Raw genomic sequence first — 22279 nt, 5'->3', positions numbered from 1 at the left:
GAGTTGCTGTATAAGGGAGATGGAATTTTTAAAAATATGATATATAAATAAATATGGATAAGCCCATGTGGAATACGGAAAGGATGCTGAGCTGGCTTGGAAAACAAGGGCTAATCAAAGACAGGGGAGCTGGTATTTCCATCTTATCTGATGCCCGACGTTCAATTTACCTTGTTGTAGTAACCATAGGTAATGGCATTTGGATCAATGCCAGCTTTCTTCATCTCAAAAAGGACTTTCACGGCTAAGACAGGCTGACCATATTGCCCGCAGAGCTGCATCAAGACCCGGTAGCATACCTGACCAAAAGAAAAAGAGAGAGAGAAGAGAGAGAATGATAGAGGAGAGAGAGGGGGGAGACACATAGAGAGAGATAGAGAGAGATAGAGAGAGATGGATGGTGTTTATTTTTTCACTCTTGGAAAGCTAACCCACCTGTCAACGGCCCCACCTGCAAGAAAGCCTGTCCCTTTACCTCATCGGGTGGCTCAATCTTTTTTGTGTGCATCTTGCGCAAGACATCGTAGGCCGTCCTCAGGGCCCTCACTTTGGAATGGCAAACGCGGACGTAAGCAGGCAGGCAGATGAACCACAGGCCATAGCAATGGCGCAGCAAACACCTGGACCACATCTGGGGGATGGAGGAGTATCTCTTGGCTATCTTGTGCGCAGACTTGATTTCCTGCAGAAAGGCAGAAAGGAAAAGGTTAATCCAGTGGGGAAATCCATTTTTTTTTACTACCGGTTCTGTGGACGTGGCTTGGTGGGTGTGGTGTGGCTTGGTGGGTGTGGCTTGGTGGGTATGGCAGGGGAAGGATACTGCAAAATCCCCATTCCTGAGGCAAAATTTCTATTCCCACTGTTCAGTCCCCTCCCGGCCTCAGCCACGCGAGCTGGCTAAACGAGCCAGTAATTCAGTTCACAGCTGCTACCAGTCCTGGCAGGGAATCTGCAGCTGCCTGCCAAAGTCTCCCTTTTAACTTGGGGTTGCCAGGCAACCAGGAAGTCAGCAGTCCAGGCCGAATGTTCAGCTCACTTCTCCGAGTCAAAGAGTTCAGCTCAATTTTTGCTCGTCACGGAGCAGCAGAGCAGCCAGCCAGCTTTTATACTCTGTGGAGTGTGGCTCCGTGACTCAGCACTTCCTAGGCCTGCCCCACCCCTGCTTCTGTTGTTCCCGCCTCTCCTGCCTACGAAACCTAGGGTCTAGCCAGGCCTGATTGCCATCAGCCAGGTCTGGAGGCGTGACCTGGGGGGGGAAAGAGTCAGGGGACTGAGGCCTCGTTATCTCCTCCACCTGGCCTGCCTCTGGCTCCTGGAGCTGAGCCAGGGAAGCCGGTACTCCTGAGGTAAGTCCTGATGGCCCTTCCTCCTCACTTTCTGGCAGGGGGCCTGGCTCGGGGGGTCCAGACACAACACCCACCCCACTCCGGGGCCAGCCAGAGGTGGTATTTGCCGGTGCTCTGAACTACTCAAAATTTCCACTACCAGTTCTCCAGAACTTGTCAGAACCTGCTGGATTTCACCCTTGGATTAATCATAGCTCCAGCACCACGGTTATTGTGAATAGTGGACCAAATACTGAGATCTCCCATTTCCCAAAATATTGGGAAATGAGAGATTAGATTCTAATACCAAGTGAGGAAGGAAGGTCCTGGCTTCTCTTCAAAATCCACCAGAAACCTTCAACCTTTGCTTGTGTCACTGAGAGGCAGAGAGCTTCTACTACATGATGCCAGGATTAGGTCTTGCAACACCTCAGATACACCTCATTTTAACATCCAATTTATCAATTTCATTCTTTTGCCATTATTACCATATCATTCTTAATATTCTTTTGCTTTGCCACTGTTCTATCATTCTAATACAGTATACACATTAATCCCACCCTTTGTTCTAAAATTAGCTTTTTAAAAGTAACACTTTATTCCTTAGCGTACTTCGTTTGCCACTAAAGTTTAATAAATTTATCCTAAGAATCATAGTTTTGGAATCTGGCCTTACAAATTTTGCTTGTTTATCTATCGTATTTATATGGCTGCTCACTAAAAGCAACTCTGGGCAGCATACAACAAGTATTTGCTATTTGAATCTTGGTCAACAAGACCTAAAAAAAATATAAAGAAATAGATAATTCAAAGTTGAAATTAAAAGGAGAGGAATATCTTAATTGCTATGCAAATGATGAAGTATTAATTAGAAATCATAAAACTCCACATGGCAGTTGATGAAATGAATTAAAGATACTGGTTGCTTTTCCAGACATAAAATCAACAAAGATAACACAAAAACTTAATTTCCAAAGAAAAAAAATTGTGAAAAAAGAGCCTGATATAACAAAAGATCCAGTGAAATGTTTAGGATTTTACTTGATGGGATACAATAAAGACATACCGTATATACTCGAGTATAAGCCGAGTTTTTCAGCACGTTTTTTGTGCTGAAAAACGTCCCCTCGGCTTATACTCGGGTCTATACGGCTTATACTCGAGTTTTTTTTAAGCCCTCGACATACTCGAGTATATCGGCTTATACTCGAGTTTTTTTTTTTTTCACATTTTACCGGACGGAAGCCCTGCCGGTGCAGTGAGAGGGCGGGCGGGAGCCAGCCTTCTCAGCTGAGGGAGGGAGGGTTTCCCCAACCGGTAGGTGCCTCATTTCCCACCCTCGGCTTATACTCGAGTCCCCAGTTTACCCCAGTTTTTGGGGTAAAATTGGGGACCTCGGCTTATACTCGAATCGGCTTATATTCGAGTATATACGGTATTTTAAAACAATTGTAGCAAATTATGGAAGGAAATAAAAGAAGACATTGAAAGATGGAAAAGCTTAACATTTCCTGGCTAAGATTTACAGCAGGAAATAAAAATAAATGTATTACCTGAGATGAACTTATTACAAATGGCACCAATTCAAATCGCAGATTAAAACAAGTTGCAGAATTGGCAAAGAACAATTAATAGATTGATATGGCATGGGGGGGGGGGGAAGAGTAAGATTCAAAATTTTGCAAGTCATAGAAGGGAGAAGGGCAAAACTAGTTTTTCCCAATTTCAGATTATATTATAAAGTATGCCATTTATCATGATGCCCGAATGAATAAAAATTCCTATTCGTAGAAGATCAACTACAGAAAGAGCAAATTTCACAGATATTGATGATATAAAGGAACAAAGAAGACAATGATCTGAAGTGACATAAAGAGAAAACTCCTTAAAGGCAAGGATAAATCCCAGTATTTTACTATTAGCATTAATGTCAAATACTTCTGATTTCAAAGGCAACGATGGCAAGAGAGATCTGATGACATTTGTCGACATGATACAACTCAAGAAATAGACTAAAGGCACAACAGGAATTGCAAAATAAAAGAAGGAATCTACGGTGGCTAATATATTTGCAACCAGAAAAGTAAAAATTGATTCTAGACCCTGAGAGAGATGAAATACTTATACAGGATTTAAATTATTCACTAGTACGTATATACAAATAAATTTTGGGGCAGACTGTTTCAAGAGAAATGCTTGTATTTGCCACTATAATATAACCTATAAAAGAAAAAAAACACACCTCTGTCTTAATATTATCCAGATCAGATTTTGTGTTCTTGCTATGGGATAGCTTGCCTAGATAAAACATCGTAAAGGAATTAAATTCAGAGGTGGGTTTCAGCAGATTCTGATCAGTTCTGGAGAACCAGTAGCGGAAATTTTGAGTAGTTCGGAGAACCGGTAGTAAAAATTCTGCCTGGCCCTGCCCCCATCTATTCTCTGCCTCCTGAGTCCCAGCTGATCGGGAGGAAATGGGGATTTTGCAGTAACCTTCCCCTAGAATGGGGTGAAAATGGAGATTTTACAGTATCTTTCCACTGCCACGCCCACCAAGCCACAAAAATTTTGAAACCCACCACTGATTAAATTACATTTACAAATTTCTTCAAGGAGTTTATCTAGACAAGCTAACCCAGCAGCAATCCCATGAGATTTTATGGGCGTCTAGTTTGTTATTTCTATTTTCACCTATGTTAACTCTGCATTATACCACAGGTGTACAAATTACCTGTTTTGTTCTTCTGAAGACTGGCAAAGGACTGTTTGGGCTGCTGACTTTCGAAGACAATTTGCTGTTTTGTATTGTCAGAAGTCCTGCTGGCTGCTCAAATAAATTTTGCTTTAGTACCGGAAATCCATTGTAGCTGAAAAAAAGTAAGGCATACTTTTATTTACTTGTATTCCACAAACCCCTGAAGGCTCTTTCGTACTTTGCCATTAAGGTAGAACATCTGGAGCATGTCTAAAATGCTTATTCCCTGAGCGGACCATATTTTATTTCATCTATTGCAGGAGACTACAAAATTCTTGAGATGGGCTGCTACTTACAGTAACGGCCAAAATTGTGGAAATCTTTTGGGGAAAGTGCATTTTTGAGGTTTGATGGCTAATCACACAAATTTTTGGGGGGAGTTTCAAGATAATCCTATTCCACTGCTGGAATGACCTGGGAATAGCCCAGACCTTAACCTGATTGAAAATCAATGGAGCCAATTAAAGAAACCTGTTAGTCAGAAGCGACCCAGCAATAAAAACCAGTTAATAGAAGCCATCATTCAATCTTGGTTTCACATAACAGCAGCAGAACTAAAAGACTTGGTTCACTCCATGGGAAGACATTATAAGGCCCTAATTCATGCTAAAGGATACCCAACTAAGTATTAACTGACCTGGTGATAATTTTTGTGTACCTCATTTTTTCTATGGCAATCGTTTTTGTATATCTCGTTTTTTTCTACGTGTTTCACTTTTCTTCTATATACAGTAAGTGCTATTCTAATAGCAAATCCTTCATAAAAGTTACTGCATTACATTCTTGATTAAATTAACTTTCCATTGATATATAATTTTAGGCTACTACTCCCCCAAAAAGTGGTGTTATTAGCTAGTTTTAGAAAATACACTTTTCCCAAAAGGTTTCCACAATTTTGGTCACTGTTGTAGTTGTTACTTTTTTTTTTTTTTACTAATGTACTATTTTTAAAATGTACATTTCGTTCATACGTTATGCAAGAGACATTTTCTCTTGGAAAGAAAGGCTTCCAAATTCTGAAATCCAGAAGTTTGTATTGACATCACTTTCTTGGGCTGCTGAACATCAACCACTGATAAGCCCACTGCTGTTATCTCTTGACAGTTGCTCCCCAAAGTCTTAGTAAGAAACTATTCTCTGTCACCTGATTATAACAGAATAACCGAGCTGGAAGGGACCTTGGAGGTCTTCTGATCCAACCTTCTTGCTCAAGCGTGAGACCCTATATACTATTCTAGACAAATGGTTGTCCAATCTCTTCTTAAAAATCTCCCTGATGCAACACCCACAGCTTCTGGAGGTAAGCTGTGTCAATTGTTCTGGTTAATTCAGTGGTAGTCAACCTGGTCCCTACCGCCCACTAGTGGGCGTTCCAGCTTTCATGGTGGGCGGTAGGGGTTTTGTCCGATACTGAAGCACTTTACTTTTTTTTAATTTAATTGACTTTTTTAAAAAAATTTATAGCATTATTTTAAAACATTTTCATTAGGTTTTCATAAAATTCCCCGTGACAATTTAAATTCGGAAAATATACTATTTGTATTGCCCGCGCATGTTTAGTTCACGTTACGTAAGTGAAACTAAATGGTGCTATAGTGCGACCGCAAACAAAAGAGCCTCGTCCCAGAATAGTTTGCGCATCTCCCCCCACACCACCCAGCTGTAACAGACAAGCAGAGCTGGTACCCAGCGCCCCCCCACAAACCCAGTCCACGATGTGCGAGAGGCATGAGCAGATGACAATACACGGCGCATTACTGTGGAACCGGTGGGTGGTTAGAAAATTTTACTACTGAGATACAAAAGTGGGGGGTAGGTATAAAAAGGTTGACTACCCCGGGTTAATTGTTCTCACTATGAGGAAATTTCTCCTTAGTGCTAGGTTGGATCTCTCTTTAACGATCTTCCTCCTTTCCCCTCTTATCTTGTCCTCAGGTGCTTTGGAGAATAAATCTTTTTTCTCTTTGACAGACCCTCAAGTACTTTTCTCTTTGACAGACCCTCAAGTACTGGAAGCCTGCTATCATATCACCCTTAGTTCTTCTCTTTGTTAGACTAGACACACCTAGTTCCCTCAATCCTTCATCATGTTTTAGCCTCCAGAACCCCTATCGTCTTTGTTGGTTTTCCCTGCACACTTCCTAGGGCAGTATTGGCGAAACTTTTCGGCACCAAGTGCCGAAATGGGAGAGAGAGCACACGTGTGGGGGAGCACCGGAAACCGGAAGAGCAGCTCCCTGGCACGCATGTGCACGCTGGGAAGCTAAGCTTCCAGTTTCCAGGCGCACATGCACGCCGGTCACCTGGTCTTCCGGTTTCTGGCGCGCATGCAAAGACCAGCTGGTTTGCGCGCATGTACACGCCGGAAACTGTAAGCTCAACTTCCCAGTGCGCACATGCGCACCGGGGAGCTGCTCTTCCAGTTTCCAGCGCTCCCACATGCGCAAACACCAGCTGGCCGGCGCGCATGTGCATTCCAGAACCCAGAAGAGCAACGGGTGACGGCTGGCATGCCCGGAGAGATGGGGACCACTGGAAACTGAAAGACTAGCTTCCTGGCACGTATGTGCATGCCGAAAAACTAAGCTTTCGGTTTCCTGGTGCACATGCGTGCTGATCACCTGGTCTTCCGGTTTCTGGCGCGCATGCACGTGCAAAGACCAACTGGCCGGCACGCATGTGCCTGCCGGAAACTGTAAGCTCAACTTCCCGGTGTGCACATGTGCGCTAGGGAGCTGCTCTTCCAGTTTCCAACACTCCCACACGTGCAAACACCAGCTGGCTGGTACACAAGCATGTGCCGGAAACTGTATGCTCAGCTTCCTGGCGTGCACATGCGTGCCAGGGAGCTGCTCTTCCTGTTTCCAGCACTCCCACATGCACGAACACCAGCTGGCTGGCGCGCACGTGCATGCCAGAACCCAGAAGTTCGCCATCATTGTCCTAGGGTCTCAGCATCTTTTTTGTATTATAAAGTGGATTTGACACCAATCGATGCCCACCATTAGTGAGCTAGAGCAGGGTCTCCAACCTTTACTTTACAAACTTTACAAACTTTACAAAGTTGACTTTGTAAAAATATACAAATAGAATGAGACTATTGCCTTATACACTGTAAGCCGCCCTGAGTCTTCGAAGAAGGGCGGGGTATAAATGTAAACAAAACAAAAAACAAAACAAACAAAACCTTGGCAACTTTAAGCCTGACGGACTTCAACCCCCAGAATTCCCCAGCCACCTGGCTGGGGAATTCTGGGAGTTGAAGTCTGTCAGGCTAAAAGTTGCCAAGGTTGGAGATCCCTGAGCTAGAGAACCGATACCAGTGACAATCAAAAGACATGGCAGATAGACGCAGAAGACACACACACTGAGGCGTTGAGGTTTCTCCATGTCATTGCTCAAAATTAGTTGCTGTTCAGGAAACTGTACACTTACTTAAATTTCAGTATTTAAGCAGGATGGTTTTTTGTTGTTGTTAATTTTATTTTCATGTGCTATTCAGTTAGACTGACAACTTCGTTAGTATTGACCACATTTAAGAACGCAGTTTATAAAGCCTATTTAGTTTTTAGCGAACTAGCAGAAACAACAGCCCATGTAAATCGATACTAAACCGTAGATTTGTTTGGTGGAGAAAATTAGATGATGGACGAAAATGGAGTCTCAGAACGGGTGAAAAAGAACAGAAAAAAAAATATTGTCTGGGACATCGAGTAATTAAATTCATTACATGCGTTTTATCTTAATTGGTCCGAGAGACTCTTTAAACTGTTGCTGAAGTACAATGAAAAGCTTGCTGGAGCTCAAGTAAAAAAATATCTGTTAGAAAGGCTATGCGCTGAAATTTTAAATCTCTTTCAAAATGAAGCTCAGTATAGAATATTCTGCAGTCATTCAGTCGGGAACGACTAGCACATATGTGTGAGGGGAACCTTTACCTTTTTATATGACTGCATATAAAGGGAGGAACACCCTTTGAATGGTGTGGGAGTAGGCATGGATTTCCAGAGGAAAAATTGCAATTTTTCCAGAGGAAAAATTACAGGAACCATCTGATCATTGTTCATTGAGACTGCTCGCTGCCAACCTCGAAAGCTGATATTCTAAATAGGAGCCTTTTCTACGTGCATTTGAACACGAGAGAAATATCCATAGTACTAAATCCATGCATAACTAAAATGTGCCCAATTAAACCCACTGAAATGATTGCAATCAAGACGAAAACCAGCGCTAATTAAAATCGCTCAGCTGTAAAAAGCTGAAGGAATGTTTTCTGCCAAGAAGGCTCCACACCCATTTGCACCACTCAGGTGACCCTAAGGACACAGATGGCCTCAATGACCCTCTAAAAGGATGCAAATGACCAGCTGTCTGCAAGGTGTATCAATCCTTCCTTTCCCCACCATCCAGTCAGAGCTGAAGAAGCTTCTTGGATGGGAAGCGAAACGTCTTCAAGGAAAAACCACAAAAGTCCAGTTGCCTCCTGAAAAAGCACCATTGGGGCAGCCATGACTTGGATGACTGAGAACCTCTACAGACTTGTAGCTGTGCACTTTGGGAGGAACACCCTTGGAATGGTACGGGAGGAGGAATGGATTTCCAGAGGAAAAAAACTGCAGACTACAGGAACCATTTGCACCACTCAGGTGACCCTGAGGCCACAGACAAACCTCCAGGTGGCCTCAATGACCCTCTAAAAGGATGCAAATGATCAGAAGTCTGCAAGGCGTATGAATCCTTCCATTCCCCACCATCCAGTCAGAGCTGAAGAAGCTTCTTGGATGAGAAGCGAAATGTCTTCAAAGAAAAACCAGAAAGTCCAGTTGCCTCTTGAAAAAAGCACCTTTGGGATTTCACCCAGGATTACCTGTACTGGTATGGGAGTTCTTCTCCGTTGGGCAGATGAGGGATCTCTGGGGGTGTTACGAAGACGGTGTGCTCGCTCTTGTGGGACTCATCGAGTTCTATAAGCCGCGTGTCGCCGGTCTTGTCTATATCCAACTGTCCGAAATGGATAAAAAATGTTATTATATTCCTTGCCAGGGAAGTTAGGAACCATTCATGCCATGAGCTTTTGCAAACAGTTGCCAGGTTGCAGATTAAGGGATCACAGTTAAAAACCTCTATTAAAAACTGCTTTGTTTTTGATTTGTTGGTATTATTTGTAATTCTACCAATCTCGCAGAAAGAGGGGATAATTTTCTTTCTCGCACTCTTTTCTGACTGGACTCCCTCAGGTTGTTTTCAACACGTTGCTTTCAAAAGATACCTGCCCTGTGAAGAGATTGCTTTCATGCAGTGTTTCTCAACCTTGGCAACTTTTAAGATGTGTGGACTTCAACTACCCAGAACTCCCCAGCCAGCACGCAGAAGTCTACATGCTTTCAAAGTTGTTAAGTTTGAGAAAACACAGGCTTTCGTATAATGGTCTCATGCCTGGACATTGCACACCAAAACAACTACCCTGTTTCCCCCAAAATAAGACATCCCCTGATAATAAGCCCAAGCGGGCTTTTGAGCGCATGGCAATAAGGCCAAGCGCTTATTTCAGGGTTCAAAAAAAATATAAGACAGGATCTTGTTTTCGGGGAAACACGGTAGACAAAAGGATAGTTTTTCCACCCCACCCCCCATGCTATCTCTCTGCTAAATAAGTAATTCCCACAACACTGTCAAACTATTATTCTCCTCATCTTTCCTACTACCTATCTCCTTTCTACTTTTGACTATAACTTTGTTGCGTGTATCTTTATGATATACACTATATTATTTTATTTAGTTTCCTAGTATGATTTATATTGATTGCTTATTTAGTACCCTATGACTGTCATTAAGTGTTCTATCTTATGATTTATGATGGATGTATTTTTATGATACTATGATCATGATTTATCACTTAGCTTTTATGTACACTGAGAGCTTATGGACCGGAGACAAATTCCTTGTGTGGCCAATAAAGAATTCTACTCTACTCCACTCCACTCTTTTCCTATTCCTGTTCCTGTTCTATTCTATTCAAGTAAGGTACTAATGCCACTCTATAAAGCCTTAGTAAGACCACACTTGGAATACTGCATCCAGTTTTGGTCACCACACTATAAAAAAGATGTTGAGACTTACAAAAAGTGTAAAGAAGAGCAACCAGGATAATTAGGGGACCGGAGACTAAAACGTATGATGAACGGTTGCAGGAACTGGGCATGGCTGGTCTAGTGAAGAGAAGGACCAGGGACACAGGATAGCGGGGTTCCAAAGTTTGAGTGGCTGCCCCAGAGAGGAGGGGGTCAAACTATTTTCCAAGGCACTTGAAGGCCAGACAAGGAATAATGGATGGAAACTGAACAAGGAGAGATTTAACCTGTAAAGGAGACATTTCCTGACAGTGAGAACAATCAACCAGTGGAACAGAAGTTGCCTTCAGAAGCTGTGGGAGCTTCATCCCTGGAAGCTTTCAAGAAGAGACTGGACTGCCATTTGTCTGAAATGGTGTAGGGTCTCCTGCTTGAGAGGCGGGTTGGACTAGATGACCTACAAGGTCCCTTCCAACTCTGTTAATCTGTTATTCTATTCTCCTGCAAACATTTTTGTAATTGTTCAGCCTCTTTGCAGAGACAATGTGAAGTTACTAATTTTTGGGGGGATTTAGGTATTAATTTAAATCAACAAGCTTGCTTAGATGTGTTTAACAACATTATGCAAGAAATTCTACGTGCCACTTTCTTAAAGGCATTTCCCCCCCCACCCCCGCCCCAGGATCCTATGTCAGTGAGTCTCAACAGAAAACATGTTTTCCTGCCAGCCAAAGAGCTTGTCATGGCACCTGGGGGAGCAGGGCCTCTGTCTACAGCATGCAGGAAATGTGCTTAATTTTCATAGTTGCTATGTTCATTCCTCTCAGGTGCCTGAGGAGTAGTTTTCATATTTGCAACCGTTAGCCCAAGGGGATTCTTGCAAAAATAAACGTTACTGTCCTCAAAAGGCTTCCGCAGCGCACAGAAATCTCAAAATTACCGTCTTCAAAAGGCTTCCACGGCGCACAATGAGACTGAGAGCAAGCCATGAACATGTTAATGACTTGGACAGATTATAAAATCTATCTGAAGCAAAACGGTGCTGAGAATAAACCTCATTACTGAAACACATTATAAATGCAAGCTATACTGAAGCTATGGCATCTCACACCTCATTATTCTATTTCTTTTTCAACGGCCCAATGGAAAATACCACATCAATCAAAAGTGGACTGTTACTATTTGAACAAGAATGGCCTTTGGGTCAAGATCACACAGAAAAGGGAAAATGGGAAAGCAAAATAATATAATAGAAGAAACCAAAGAAAAATTTGAATTGTTCTGAAGTTGGTTAACCTTCTCATCCAGGAATAAAAGTCCTGGTAGGACAAGACCCTTGATGGAGAATTAAAGAAGACCTGGACTCTACACTGAAGAAGAGATTGACCTCAGTGGTCTAAATCAGGGGACTCTAATCTTGGCAACTTTAAGACTCGTGGACTTCAACTCCCAGAATTCCTTTGCTGGCTGAGGAATCCTGGGAGTTGAAATCCACGAGTCTTAAAGTTGCCAAGGTTGGAGACCCCTGGTCTAAATAATCCCATCCAAAGGTATGTTTCTATGATTTATCATGAAGGTGATCTATGATTGGAACAGAGAGGTGGTAAACAGAGAATCCTTTGTCATCTTGAGCTACAAGTGGGCTGTTTGGTTCCACATACGGTTTGCTGACATTCTTTATCCAAAAGATAACTCTCCCCAAGTGAAGACATTTAGGTAACATCACCAGATATGATCCAGTTTTGGTCACCACATTACAGAAAAAATGTTGAGACTTTGGGAAAAAATGCAAAGAAGAGCAATTATGCAAAGAATGCAAAGAAGAGCAACTTCTTGAGAATGCAAAGAATGCAAAGAGCAGCTAAGATGATCAAGGGCCTAGAGACAAAAACATATGAAGAACGGGTTGCAGGAATTGGGTATGGCTAGTCTAGAGAAAAGAAGGACTAGCGGGGGGGACATGATAGCAGTATTCCAATAGTTGAAGGGCTGCCACAAAGAGGAGGGGGATCAAATTACTCTCCAAAGCACCAGAAGGCAGGCCAAGAAACAATGGATGGAAACTAATCAAGGAGAGAAGCTACTTGGAATTAAGGAGAAACTTCCTAACAGTGAGGACAATTAACCAGTGGAACAGATGTTGCCTCCAGAAGTTGTAGATGCTTCATCACTGGAAGCTTTTAAGAAAAGACTGGACAGCCACTTGTCTGAAACGTACAGGGTCTTCTGCTTGAGCATGGGGTTGGACTAGAAGACCTCCAAGGTCCCTTCTAGCTCTATTCTGATCGATTGCTCCGTGGTTAGTGACAGGTAAAGAATTTCCACCTTCCATAAAGACAGCTGAAGAGAACACCTCTAATAGATTGTGATCCTGGCAGGAGAGTTATGCAATGTGACTTATTTGTTAATGCAATCTTTGAAGGATGATTTCCAAAGCTGCTTTTGTAAGGCAAGCTCACTTTATAGGCAACACACAACAATTAATCCCCAGTCACTTTCTGTTCTTAGGTTACACTTGAGGGACTCTGGCCATATCTAGTCTGTCACTCTTTTCCTGGACGAAAAAGAAGAAAAACATAAGGTTCTTGTGTCTACCAAACGGAGAGCGATTGTGATAACACACACACAATCCATATGAAATTTCTCCCTCTCAGAGTGACATATAACACAGACTTCAGAGGATAATTAGAACTGCAGAAAAAACAATGGCTACCAACCTGCCTTCCATTGAGGACCTGTATACTGCACGAATCAAGAAGAGGGCCGTGAAAATATTTACAGACCCCTCACATCCAGGACAAAAACTGCTTCAACTCCTACCCTCAAAACGATGCTATAGAGCACTGGACACCAGAAAAACTAGACACAAGGACATTTTTTCCCCAAACGCCATCACTCTGCTAAACAAATAATTCCCTCAACACTGTCAAACTATTAACTAAGTCTGCACTATTAATCTTCTCATCATTCCCATCACCCATCTCCTTCCACTTATGACTGTATGACTGTAACCTTGTTGCTGGTATCCTTAAGATTTATATTGATATTATTTCCTGATTGCTTATTTGTACCCTATGACTATCATTAAGTGTTGTACCTTATGATTCTTGACAAACGTATCTTTTCTTTTATGTACACTGAGAGCGTATGCACCAAAGACAAATTCCTTGTGTGTCCAATCACACTTGGCCAATTAAAAAATGCTATGCTATGCTATGTTATGCTATTCTATAATGTGTTGAAGCAAAACAACAATAGAGTGTTTTGCTGATGTTGTACTTTAGGAATAAACTTTATCCTTTCAATTTGTACTTTAAAGAAGCCGGAGGCTAAATAAAATAAGTAATATTTTAAAGTTAATACTTTGAAAACATGGTGTGGCATAAGATTCCATAGACAAAATCCTTCCTTGTAAGCCTATTGGTATTACAGCCTACAAATTATCCTTGTTTAGCCCTTGTTTAGTGACTATCTCATTTAGTGACCATTTGCAGTTGCTTCAACAGTGATGAAAAAGCAAGTTTGTGGCCAAACTGCGTATCTACAACGTTCACAAATCCTGTAAGGCACAGGAAAGCTGAAGTAAGCAGCAGTGGTGGTTTCACTTAGTGACTGCTTCACTGAACAATCGAGTTGCCGATCCCAATTGTTGCTAGGCAAGGATTATCCTTATCGCTTATGAGAGTAAGAAAGAAAAGAATCAACTGCAGAGGAAGGTTAATGCGTAATGTCTCACTAAATTTAACATCTTGTCAGAAAAGCTGCGCCAAAGAAAGTGTGATCAAAAGAATCTCTGAAAAAGTCATTTCATAAGGAATTTCATTAAGGTGGCAGACTTTAGATCTAAATATGCATCCGAACTTCAGATGCAATATGCACACAAACATACCTTGGATAGACCAAGACAAACAAATATTTTGACAAGTACGAGGGAAGGGATGTGTAAGTCTCCCCTACTAAGAGTCGTGGTGGCCCAGTGATTAGATGCATATTGCGGGCTAATTCTGACTGCCGGCTGCCAACAGTTTGAATCTCACGGGCTCAAGATTGACTCAGCCTTCCATCCTTCCGAGGTGGGTAAAATGAGGACTCAGATTGTTGGGGGCCATAGGCTGACTCTGCAAACTGCTTAGAGAGGGCTGTAAATCACTATGAAGCAGTATATATAAGTCTAAGTGCTATTCTGTTCTATTCCTGTTCTGTTCTCTTCTATTCTACTGCCATGGTGCTGCAGTGGTTAGAATGCAGTATTGCATTCTATGGCCACTGCCAGGAGTTCGATCCTGACCATTCACATTTTATTTTGTCCCTCCTTTTGCATCCTTTTTTTAAGGATTCTATTTCACCATTTCTTCGCTGTTAAGTAACTTTTGTCCTACAGCAAGTTGTCCCACAGTGAGTCAGCCATGGCCAAATTGTCCCGTGGCGAGTTAGGCATGGCAAGTTGTCTTTCTCACGGATAGCCCCCTTCCATGGAACTTTAGCCCCTCTTCTGGTGGTGAGTTTTGCCCCAATACTTCTTTCATGGACCTTCTGGTGCATAGCTATGAAATGGGACTTCCACAAGATAAAGTAAGAGCAGCGATGGCGCAGTGGTTAGAGTGCAGTACTGCAGGCTGCCTGCAATTTGGCAGTTCAAATCTCACCAGGCTCAATGTAGCAACTGTAGCCAGTTAGAGGTGGGAGTCCTTCTATAATGTAGTGAGTGGCCAGAAGTCTTTGGAGCAACAAGTATAATCAAATAGGATGTGATACCCAAGCACACTTACTTTATTTACACAGTCATCAAAAAATGCAAGGCTTGCATCTTTATCACTAACAAAAGAGCATTCTTCAATGAAGCGAATGAACATCTGGGTCTTAGTCATCATTGTATAAAACTTTTGATGTGAACGATCACGGCTTTTCAAGAATCCTGTAAGATTAAAAAAAAATGATGTTGTAGATCCCACTAGCAGAAAAACAAGGAGCAACTTATTCCACGAACAAAGGAAGAAATGAAATTAAATGCAACCAATTAATTCATACCCTCACTAAGCCATGTATATTTTGATCTATGTGTCTTTGTCTGTCTGGGTGTGTGTTATCTATGTTTTGTGTTATACAGCCACCCAGAGTCACTTATTTTGCAAGATGGGTGGCCATATAAATTTGATTGATTGATAGATTGATAGATAGATAGATAGATAGATAGATAGATAGATAGATAGATAGATAGATAGATAGACAGACAGACAGACAGACAGATATATATAAAACAGACAGGCAGACATAGGTAGGTAGGTAGATAGAGATGAGAGAGAGGAGAGAGGGGAGAGGAGAGAGAGGGAGAGAGAGAGAGAGAAACTGAGCGAAATATTTAAATATTGCCAAATTCACAATAACCCACTTTGGATACATGTTTCTAGTATACTAAATTGTAATTTGCAAATTGAGTATTAGGACTGAATCACGGACTGTTCCCTTCATTATCAGCATGTTAATCCTGATTGTTTTAAATCATGTTTTCTTGTTTCATTTATGGCTTGTTACTGTTAACATCACATCTGATGGTGGTTCTGTTTCAGTAAACTGGGATTTAACAATCCAGGAATTTATGGGGAAACCAGGGCACTGAACAGCTTCTTGTAGTTGGTTGACACCTGGAGTACATGTCAAATAAATAAATAAAGTAATTGATTGACTATCAATGGCCAGCAATAAATAAATAAATAAAGCAATAAATTCCTTTCATAAGGAACGTACTGGATGTTATTGGCATTTTCACACGTGAGATTTAAACCCATTTTGTTTTAATTAGGTTTCTAATGTCAATGAAACTTTGGCCAAAATGTTTGTGCGGTTCATTTTGAAAATTATCTCTGCACTATTCTAATAAGGAAAATGTTTCACTTTGTAATCTAAAAGTGATTTGGGTGGCGTTATTTATGTATTTATTTAAATTTATTGGCCAGCCAACTTCAGTGGACTCCGAGAAGCATAGAAAACTAGAGAAAACATAAAAACAACTAAAAACTCGATAGACATAGGATATTTAGTTCTGTCACGTACAATTAGGGGTGAAATGCTCCCGGTTCGGACCGGATTGCCCGATCCAGTAGCAATGGCGGTAGGTGGTTCGGAGAATCGGTAGCAAAAATCCCTGCCCCCACCCATGTCCAGCTGAGCCACACGATCATCAGAGGGTTTTTTTCTTTTAAAAGCATTTTTTCTTTGGCCATTAAAATGCTTTTAAATGTAAAAAAAAAAGCCTCTAATGATTGCGCGGCTCAGCTGGGATCGTCAGAGGAGTCTTTTAAAAGCATTTTTTCTACAACCTCTTCGACTGAAGAAAAATGCTTTTAAAAGGCTCCTCTGACGATCCCAGCTGAGTTGCCTGATCATCAGAGCCTTTTTTTAAAAAAAGACAAAAAAAATGCTTTTAAAAGAAATGAAAAGCCTCTGATGATCAGGCAATCCAGCTGGGATCGTCAGAGAAGCCTTTTAAAAGCTCTTCGGCCAAAGAGGTTGTAGAAAAATGCTTTTAAAAGTAAAAAAAAAAAAGTCATATTACCCCCCCACCAAGCCACAGAACCGGTAGTAACAAATTTCACATTTCACCCCAGCGTACAATTACCACTTAATACTAAAATTAACCAAAGTCATCAACTGGCAAATCATACATAAGACTTGGAGTGCCAAGATCAGAAGCAATTCAGAGATTTCAAAAGAAGCAATTTGATTTTTGCTGGATGCTTTCTTCACATTGGGGTGAGTGGTCAATAGAAAAGGGTGGGTGTGACTGGAAAATCCAAGCCCCACTCCCTTTTTGCGTATGTATAACACACAATATAAAGGGGCACCGTTTTGATCCACAACTGCTGATGCCACAGACCTCCACAAATGCCCCTAGCTCATGTTTTTTTTTTTATTTCAACCCAGCCTCTACATCAGTGTTTCTCAACCTGGGGGACTTTTAAGATTTGTGGATTTCAATTCCCAGAATTCCCCCAACTTACACGCTGCGAACACAACAGGCTCTGGCTTACCTTGCAGTTCAAAAAGAGAGCTTGCATCGGTTGCCGTTTCTGAAGGGGCTTGTGTAATAGGCCTCAGGTAGGACCGATAACCTTTTAGGATCGAAGCCATGAAAGTGAGAAATGCCTCTTGAATTTCTACATCTAACAGATGCAGCTTCGAGCCTGAATGAAAATCGTAGTCATTCATAGCCAGCTCCATTAAAGCATCATCTCGGGGTCTTTGCTGCACTGTGGATTAAAAAAAAAAAAAGAGAGTAGAAATGTCAAAACACGGTTATATTTATAGAATGACGGAGGGAGGGGCTTTGGAGGTCTTCTAGTCCAACCCCTTGCTCCAGCAGGAGACCCTATAACTATGATGATGAACCTATGGCATGCGTACCACAGGTGGCACGCGGAGCCTTCACTGCAGGCACGCGAGCCGTCGCCCAGCTCAGCTCCACCGTGCATGTGCATGCCACCTCCCGCCAGCCAGCTGACTTTCAGCTCTCTGCCACATATGCGGGAGACACGTGCGCATGTGTGGGAGTGTGTGTGTGTGTGTTGCACAGAGGCCAGAAAGAGGCCCATTTCTGGACTTCCAGAACATCCATTTTTTGCCCTCCCCAGGCTCCGGAGGGCCTCCGGAGGCCGTTTTCACCCTCTCAGAGGCTCAAGAAAAACCTCCGGAGCCTGGGGAGGACAAAAAAATGGGTGTTCCGGAGGTCCAGAAACGGGCCTCTTTCTGGCCTCTGGAGGGCATTCAGAGCCCGGGGGGGGGGGGCATTGTCGTCCTCCCAGAGGCTCGAAGAAAGTCTGGGGAGGGTTGCCATGGTGCAGAAGGCTGAGTAGGCCACGCCCACCCAGCAACCGGGCAGAGAACCAGTTGCTAAAATTTTTCCATGGGGGGAGCGGGTGACGGCGCGCACATGTGCAGGGAAGCAGGGCACATTGCATTATGGATGTGGACACGCACACGTGTCCGATTTCGGCACGCGAGGACAAAAAGATTATCCATGATTGCCCTATACCATTCTGGACAAATGGCTGTCCAATCTCTTTTTAAAAACCTCCAGTGACAAAACACCCACCATTTATTTACTTATTAAACTTATATTCCAGCCATCGTACTGTTACACAGCGACTCTGGGCAGCTTACAGCATAACAGAAATATAAAAAGATAATGTGCAACCATTAAAAATGAAGAAAGATTAAAGTAAAGATTAAATTATTAAAGATCCTTCGTATTGACCACAGTATTTCTTTCTCCTTTGCCAGGCTGATTTCGCTGCCAGGTTCATGGTCTGATCTGACTAGATACATTTTGCTAGCAGGGACAAACCCACATCTATCACAAGCCCAAACCTGCAGGACAATTGATTTGCACCAAGAAAGGTATAATTCAAAAGCAAAGAATGCTGCCCCCAGTGAGGTGGGGTTTAAATCTAATTCAGGCACAGTGTCAACTGTCCAACTAGCGGACCCAAAATAAGGAAACGCTCTCAGGTGCTTTGAATTCCCAAAAGTAAAACTTCAGTGGATACACCATTTTGGTACTGAAGAATCAAAACGAGCTCTGGGTTTCCCGGGCAAATGCTTCTTTAGTTAAACAATGGCTTCCCTTTCTCCCCACCCCTGGGTGATCACACTGTCCAATTATGAAACATCCTTTTGTTATGGGAACAGTCCGCCTCCTTCTCAAGCACCTGCAGTCGTGACCTTGAAGGTTGCCAGGTTCTCACGATCTGTGCACAACTTCTCAGCATTCCATTCCACCTTTCCCTCCCCCCTCCCCCGTTTATTGGCAAGTTGAATAGTGATAGGGTTTGAAAGAAGCAAAGTGGTTCTATCACGACACAGTCAACATCCAAGGTCCACGAGAACTTTCTAAAGAAGTCCGAAGCTTCTCAACCTTCTCAACTTTAAGATGAGTGGAATTCAACTCCTAGAATTCTGGGAGGTGAAGTCCAGCCATCTAAGAGTTGGCAAGGCTAAGAAACATTGCTCTGAGGATTTAAATAAAAGAAGGGTGTTTGGTTTTTTTAAACCTCGCCCAGGGTTTCAAAGGAAGTGATACATTAGGCAAAGGAAGTGCTGGGTCCCGCAGTGCTACTTCCCCAAAGCACAAATTTCCCTCTGTATAACCTGAATCTAATTTCCCTCTCCTCCTACTTGATATGAAAAAGGGTTTCACTATCATAGTGTACCACAACCACAATCAGAGAGGCTCTTCTGGGCCCTCGTCCACTTACACGCTGCCAGCTGCTGATACAAGTGATTTAAAGTGCTCATCAGTTTCTTACAAGACTTCTTCGGCAAGATCTTCCATGCGATCGTTCGCTTATCTCCTGGCCTGGAATCCAAAGGGAAATGTTAAGGATTAAGAGCGGCAGAGGTGCAGCCGTTAGAGTGCAGTACTGCAGGCAACTTCTGTTGACTGCCCCGGCTGCCAACAGTTGACTCAGCCTTCCATCCTTCCGAGGTCGGTAAAATGAAGAGCCAGATTGTTGGGAGCAAGAGGCTGACTCTGGAAACCGCTGTAATGCACCGTGAAGCGGTATATAAGTCTAAATGCTATTACTATTCATTGAGACCAGATATTGACTCAAATATTTGGTCAAATCTGAGCATCAGAAGTCCCAGAAGTGATTTCTGCTTCAGTATTGTCAGCTGAACTTAATTCTTAATGGGCCTCTGTGGCTCAGACTGCTAATGCAGTCTGTTATTAACAGCAGCTGCCTGCAATTACTGCAGGTTCTAGTCCCACCAGGCCCAAGGCTGACTCAGCCTTCCATCCTTTATAAGGTAGGTAAAATGAGGACCCAGATTGTTGGGGGCAATAAGTTGACTTTGTATATAAATATACAAATAGGATGAAGACTATTGCTAACTAGTGTAAGCCGCCCTGAGTCTTCGGAGAAGGGCGGGATATAAATGCAAATAAAAAAAAAATTCAGTGGAATAGGAATCTTGAAATAGAATTTCAAGGAATCATAGAATCATAAAACTGGAAGGTACCTCTGAGGTCTTCTAGTCTAACAGGAAGACAGGAAGCATGCTTTATTTATTATTTTATTTATTAAATGTATAAATGGGTCATTGTTATTTGATTCCTGAAATCTATACCTTTCGTGTTTGACTTATAACTATTCGTTTAGTGACCATATGAAGTTTCAACAGCACTGAAAAAAGACACTTTAAGACTGTCTCGCTTAGTAAGAGAAATGCTGGGCTCAACTGAGATCCTAAGTTGAGGACTACGTGTACGATACAATTTTGATTAAAAGTAAATATCTACCTCTGTCTTCTTATCTGCAAAGAAATCATTTCTATAATCTAGAAGGGGACCTAATTTGTGCTGCAGGTAGGGCTGGTTGGGAGAAAAAAACCAAGTGCTTCAGAGACAAGCAGGGAACGAAGAGTCAGAGCAGTTATTATTAAATTATTATTATTAAATTTATTTGCTGCCTATCTCGTGGTTAGAGGCGCTTCTGCTTTCCCTTTCCTAGCATCATTATTTCACCAATTAATCTTCCAATGGCAATGTAGATGGGATGACAAATTGCAGCAGGAAGGTTCCCTCCCCACCTGGTATGACCCAGCAAATATAAATAGAAGAACCAAATATGAATGTTTATTCCTTTCCTTCCTGGATGTATGCGCTCTGGCTTACTGGGTGAAGAGGTTTATATTCTCAGCTTCTGCAGAAAAATTTGCTTGTTGGCTTGGCAGATTCATAAAAGGAAGTTCAGGTTTCCTGGAGCAGCGGTCACCAACTGGTGGTCCACAAGAAAATTATGGTGGTCCGCAGAAATTTTTTTTGCATTTTTTCTATTACACTAGATCAGGGGTCCTCAAACTACGGCCCCTGGGCCAGATACGTGCAATGAACGCTTGTGTTGCTGCAGAGAGTCTCCCCCTTCGGGGTCTATTTGTGTGGGTCGGAGGGGGACAGAAATTCCAACTTGGGGTCTGCTTCAGCTTCTTGGTGCGGGGCTTTGGGCAAAGACTAGACGGAAGTGCCACTGGTGGTAAAGAGATGGAGGGCCTCATTCCAATGGGACTGCCTCATGGCCTGGAACTGCCTGACCATCTCAGCCCGCTGAGCCTCCAGGCACCGGTACCTGGCCTTGCACTCCCGCAGGTCTTCCCTCTGTTTGGAAAGGCTATGCTTGTAGTCCTCAGTGAGGTGCTTCTACTGAGCCTCCTTCTCAGTCAGATCCAATTTGAACTGAGCTGTTTTGCCAACCCTTTCTCATGGTGGCTGCTTAGCTCCAACAACTGCTTCTTGTTGGGGCCCTAAGGAGCCTGGGCGGGAAGGCGAGGAGTGGCTGAGAGGGGAGAGGCAAATAGAGACTGGCGAGGCGCCCCTCGATGTGAGATCGAGTTGGCTACGCCCACCCAGTCACATGACCACCTAGCCACGCCCATCCAGCTGGTCATTAGGAAGATCATATTAGTGGTCCGTGGGATTTAAAATTATGAATTTAGTGGTCCCTGAGGTCCGAAAGGTTGGTGTCCCCTGTCCTGGAGCATGTTACTACTGCTTGGTGCAAATGACAGATTTTTTTACTTGAGCGACAATACCCTTCATGGGGTATTGGTTCTGTCGAGCACACAACACCCTATTTGAAATTCTCTAGCTCTGCCATTCAGTGGCAAAATGCTCAAATGTTAGGTCTTCTAGGTGTGTTTTGGGGCATTTTTAAAAGTGGGTTATACCTTCCTACTAAAGCCCCACATGCCCCTCCTCACCCTAAAAGGCTACAAACGATAGGAAAATGCCCTTCCAGTGACATTGTGGTTTTACCAGTGCATGATCATGATCTTCAACCTTCCCCACCAGTATCCCACAAGCAAAGTCAATGGGGAAGCCTGCAGGAAGTCTAGAGTCACCATCACACGAGGCTGGCTCCGGGGAATTATAAATGCTTCATTGATGGAAGGGGTTTTCCCCGCTGCTTTGAAAGAGGCAGTGGTGAGACCCCTCCTCAAGAAGCCTTCCCTGGACCCAGCTATCTTGGGAAATTATCGTCCTGTCTCCAACCTTCGCTTTGTGGCGAAGGTTGTAGAGAGTGTGGCTGCATGGCAGCTTCCCCGGTACCTGGATGAAGCTGTCTATCTAGACC

The 22279-nt window shown here is 42.9% G+C and overlaps 1 protein-coding gene across 5 annotated transcripts in view; it reads right to left on the bottom strand.

Annotated features, from left to right (window-relative positions):
- DENND4A (DENN domain containing 4A) overlaps positions 1-22279 on the bottom strand; it is a 108290-nt gene that overhangs the window by 39335 nt on the left and 46676 nt on the right. For all 5 annotated transcript variants that reach the window (XM_058155942.1, XM_058155947.1, XM_058155945.1 and 2 more), the window contains exons 11-17: positions 19403-19503; positions 17180-17398; positions 14921-15066; positions 8948-9081; positions 4057-4192; positions 476-682; positions 171-299 (exon numbers count right to left, since the gene is read on the bottom strand). In XM_058155942.1, the coding sequence (XP_058011925.1) occupies positions 171-299; positions 476-682; positions 4057-4192; positions 8948-9081; positions 14921-15066; positions 17180-17398; positions 19403-19503 (1072 nt within the window). The remainder of the gene's footprint in view (positions 1-170; positions 300-475; positions 683-4056; positions 4193-8947; positions 9082-14920; positions 15067-17179; positions 17399-19402; positions 19504-22279) is intronic.

The sequence above is a fragment of the Ahaetulla prasina genome, chromosome 13, assembly GCF_028640845.1.
Source record: "Ahaetulla prasina isolate Xishuangbanna chromosome 13, ASM2864084v1, whole genome shotgun sequence".
NCBI classification, from domain to species: domain Eukaryota; kingdom Metazoa; phylum Chordata; class Lepidosauria; order Squamata; family Colubridae; genus Ahaetulla; species Ahaetulla prasina.
This window is presented reverse-complemented; position numbering and strand designations above follow the sequence as displayed.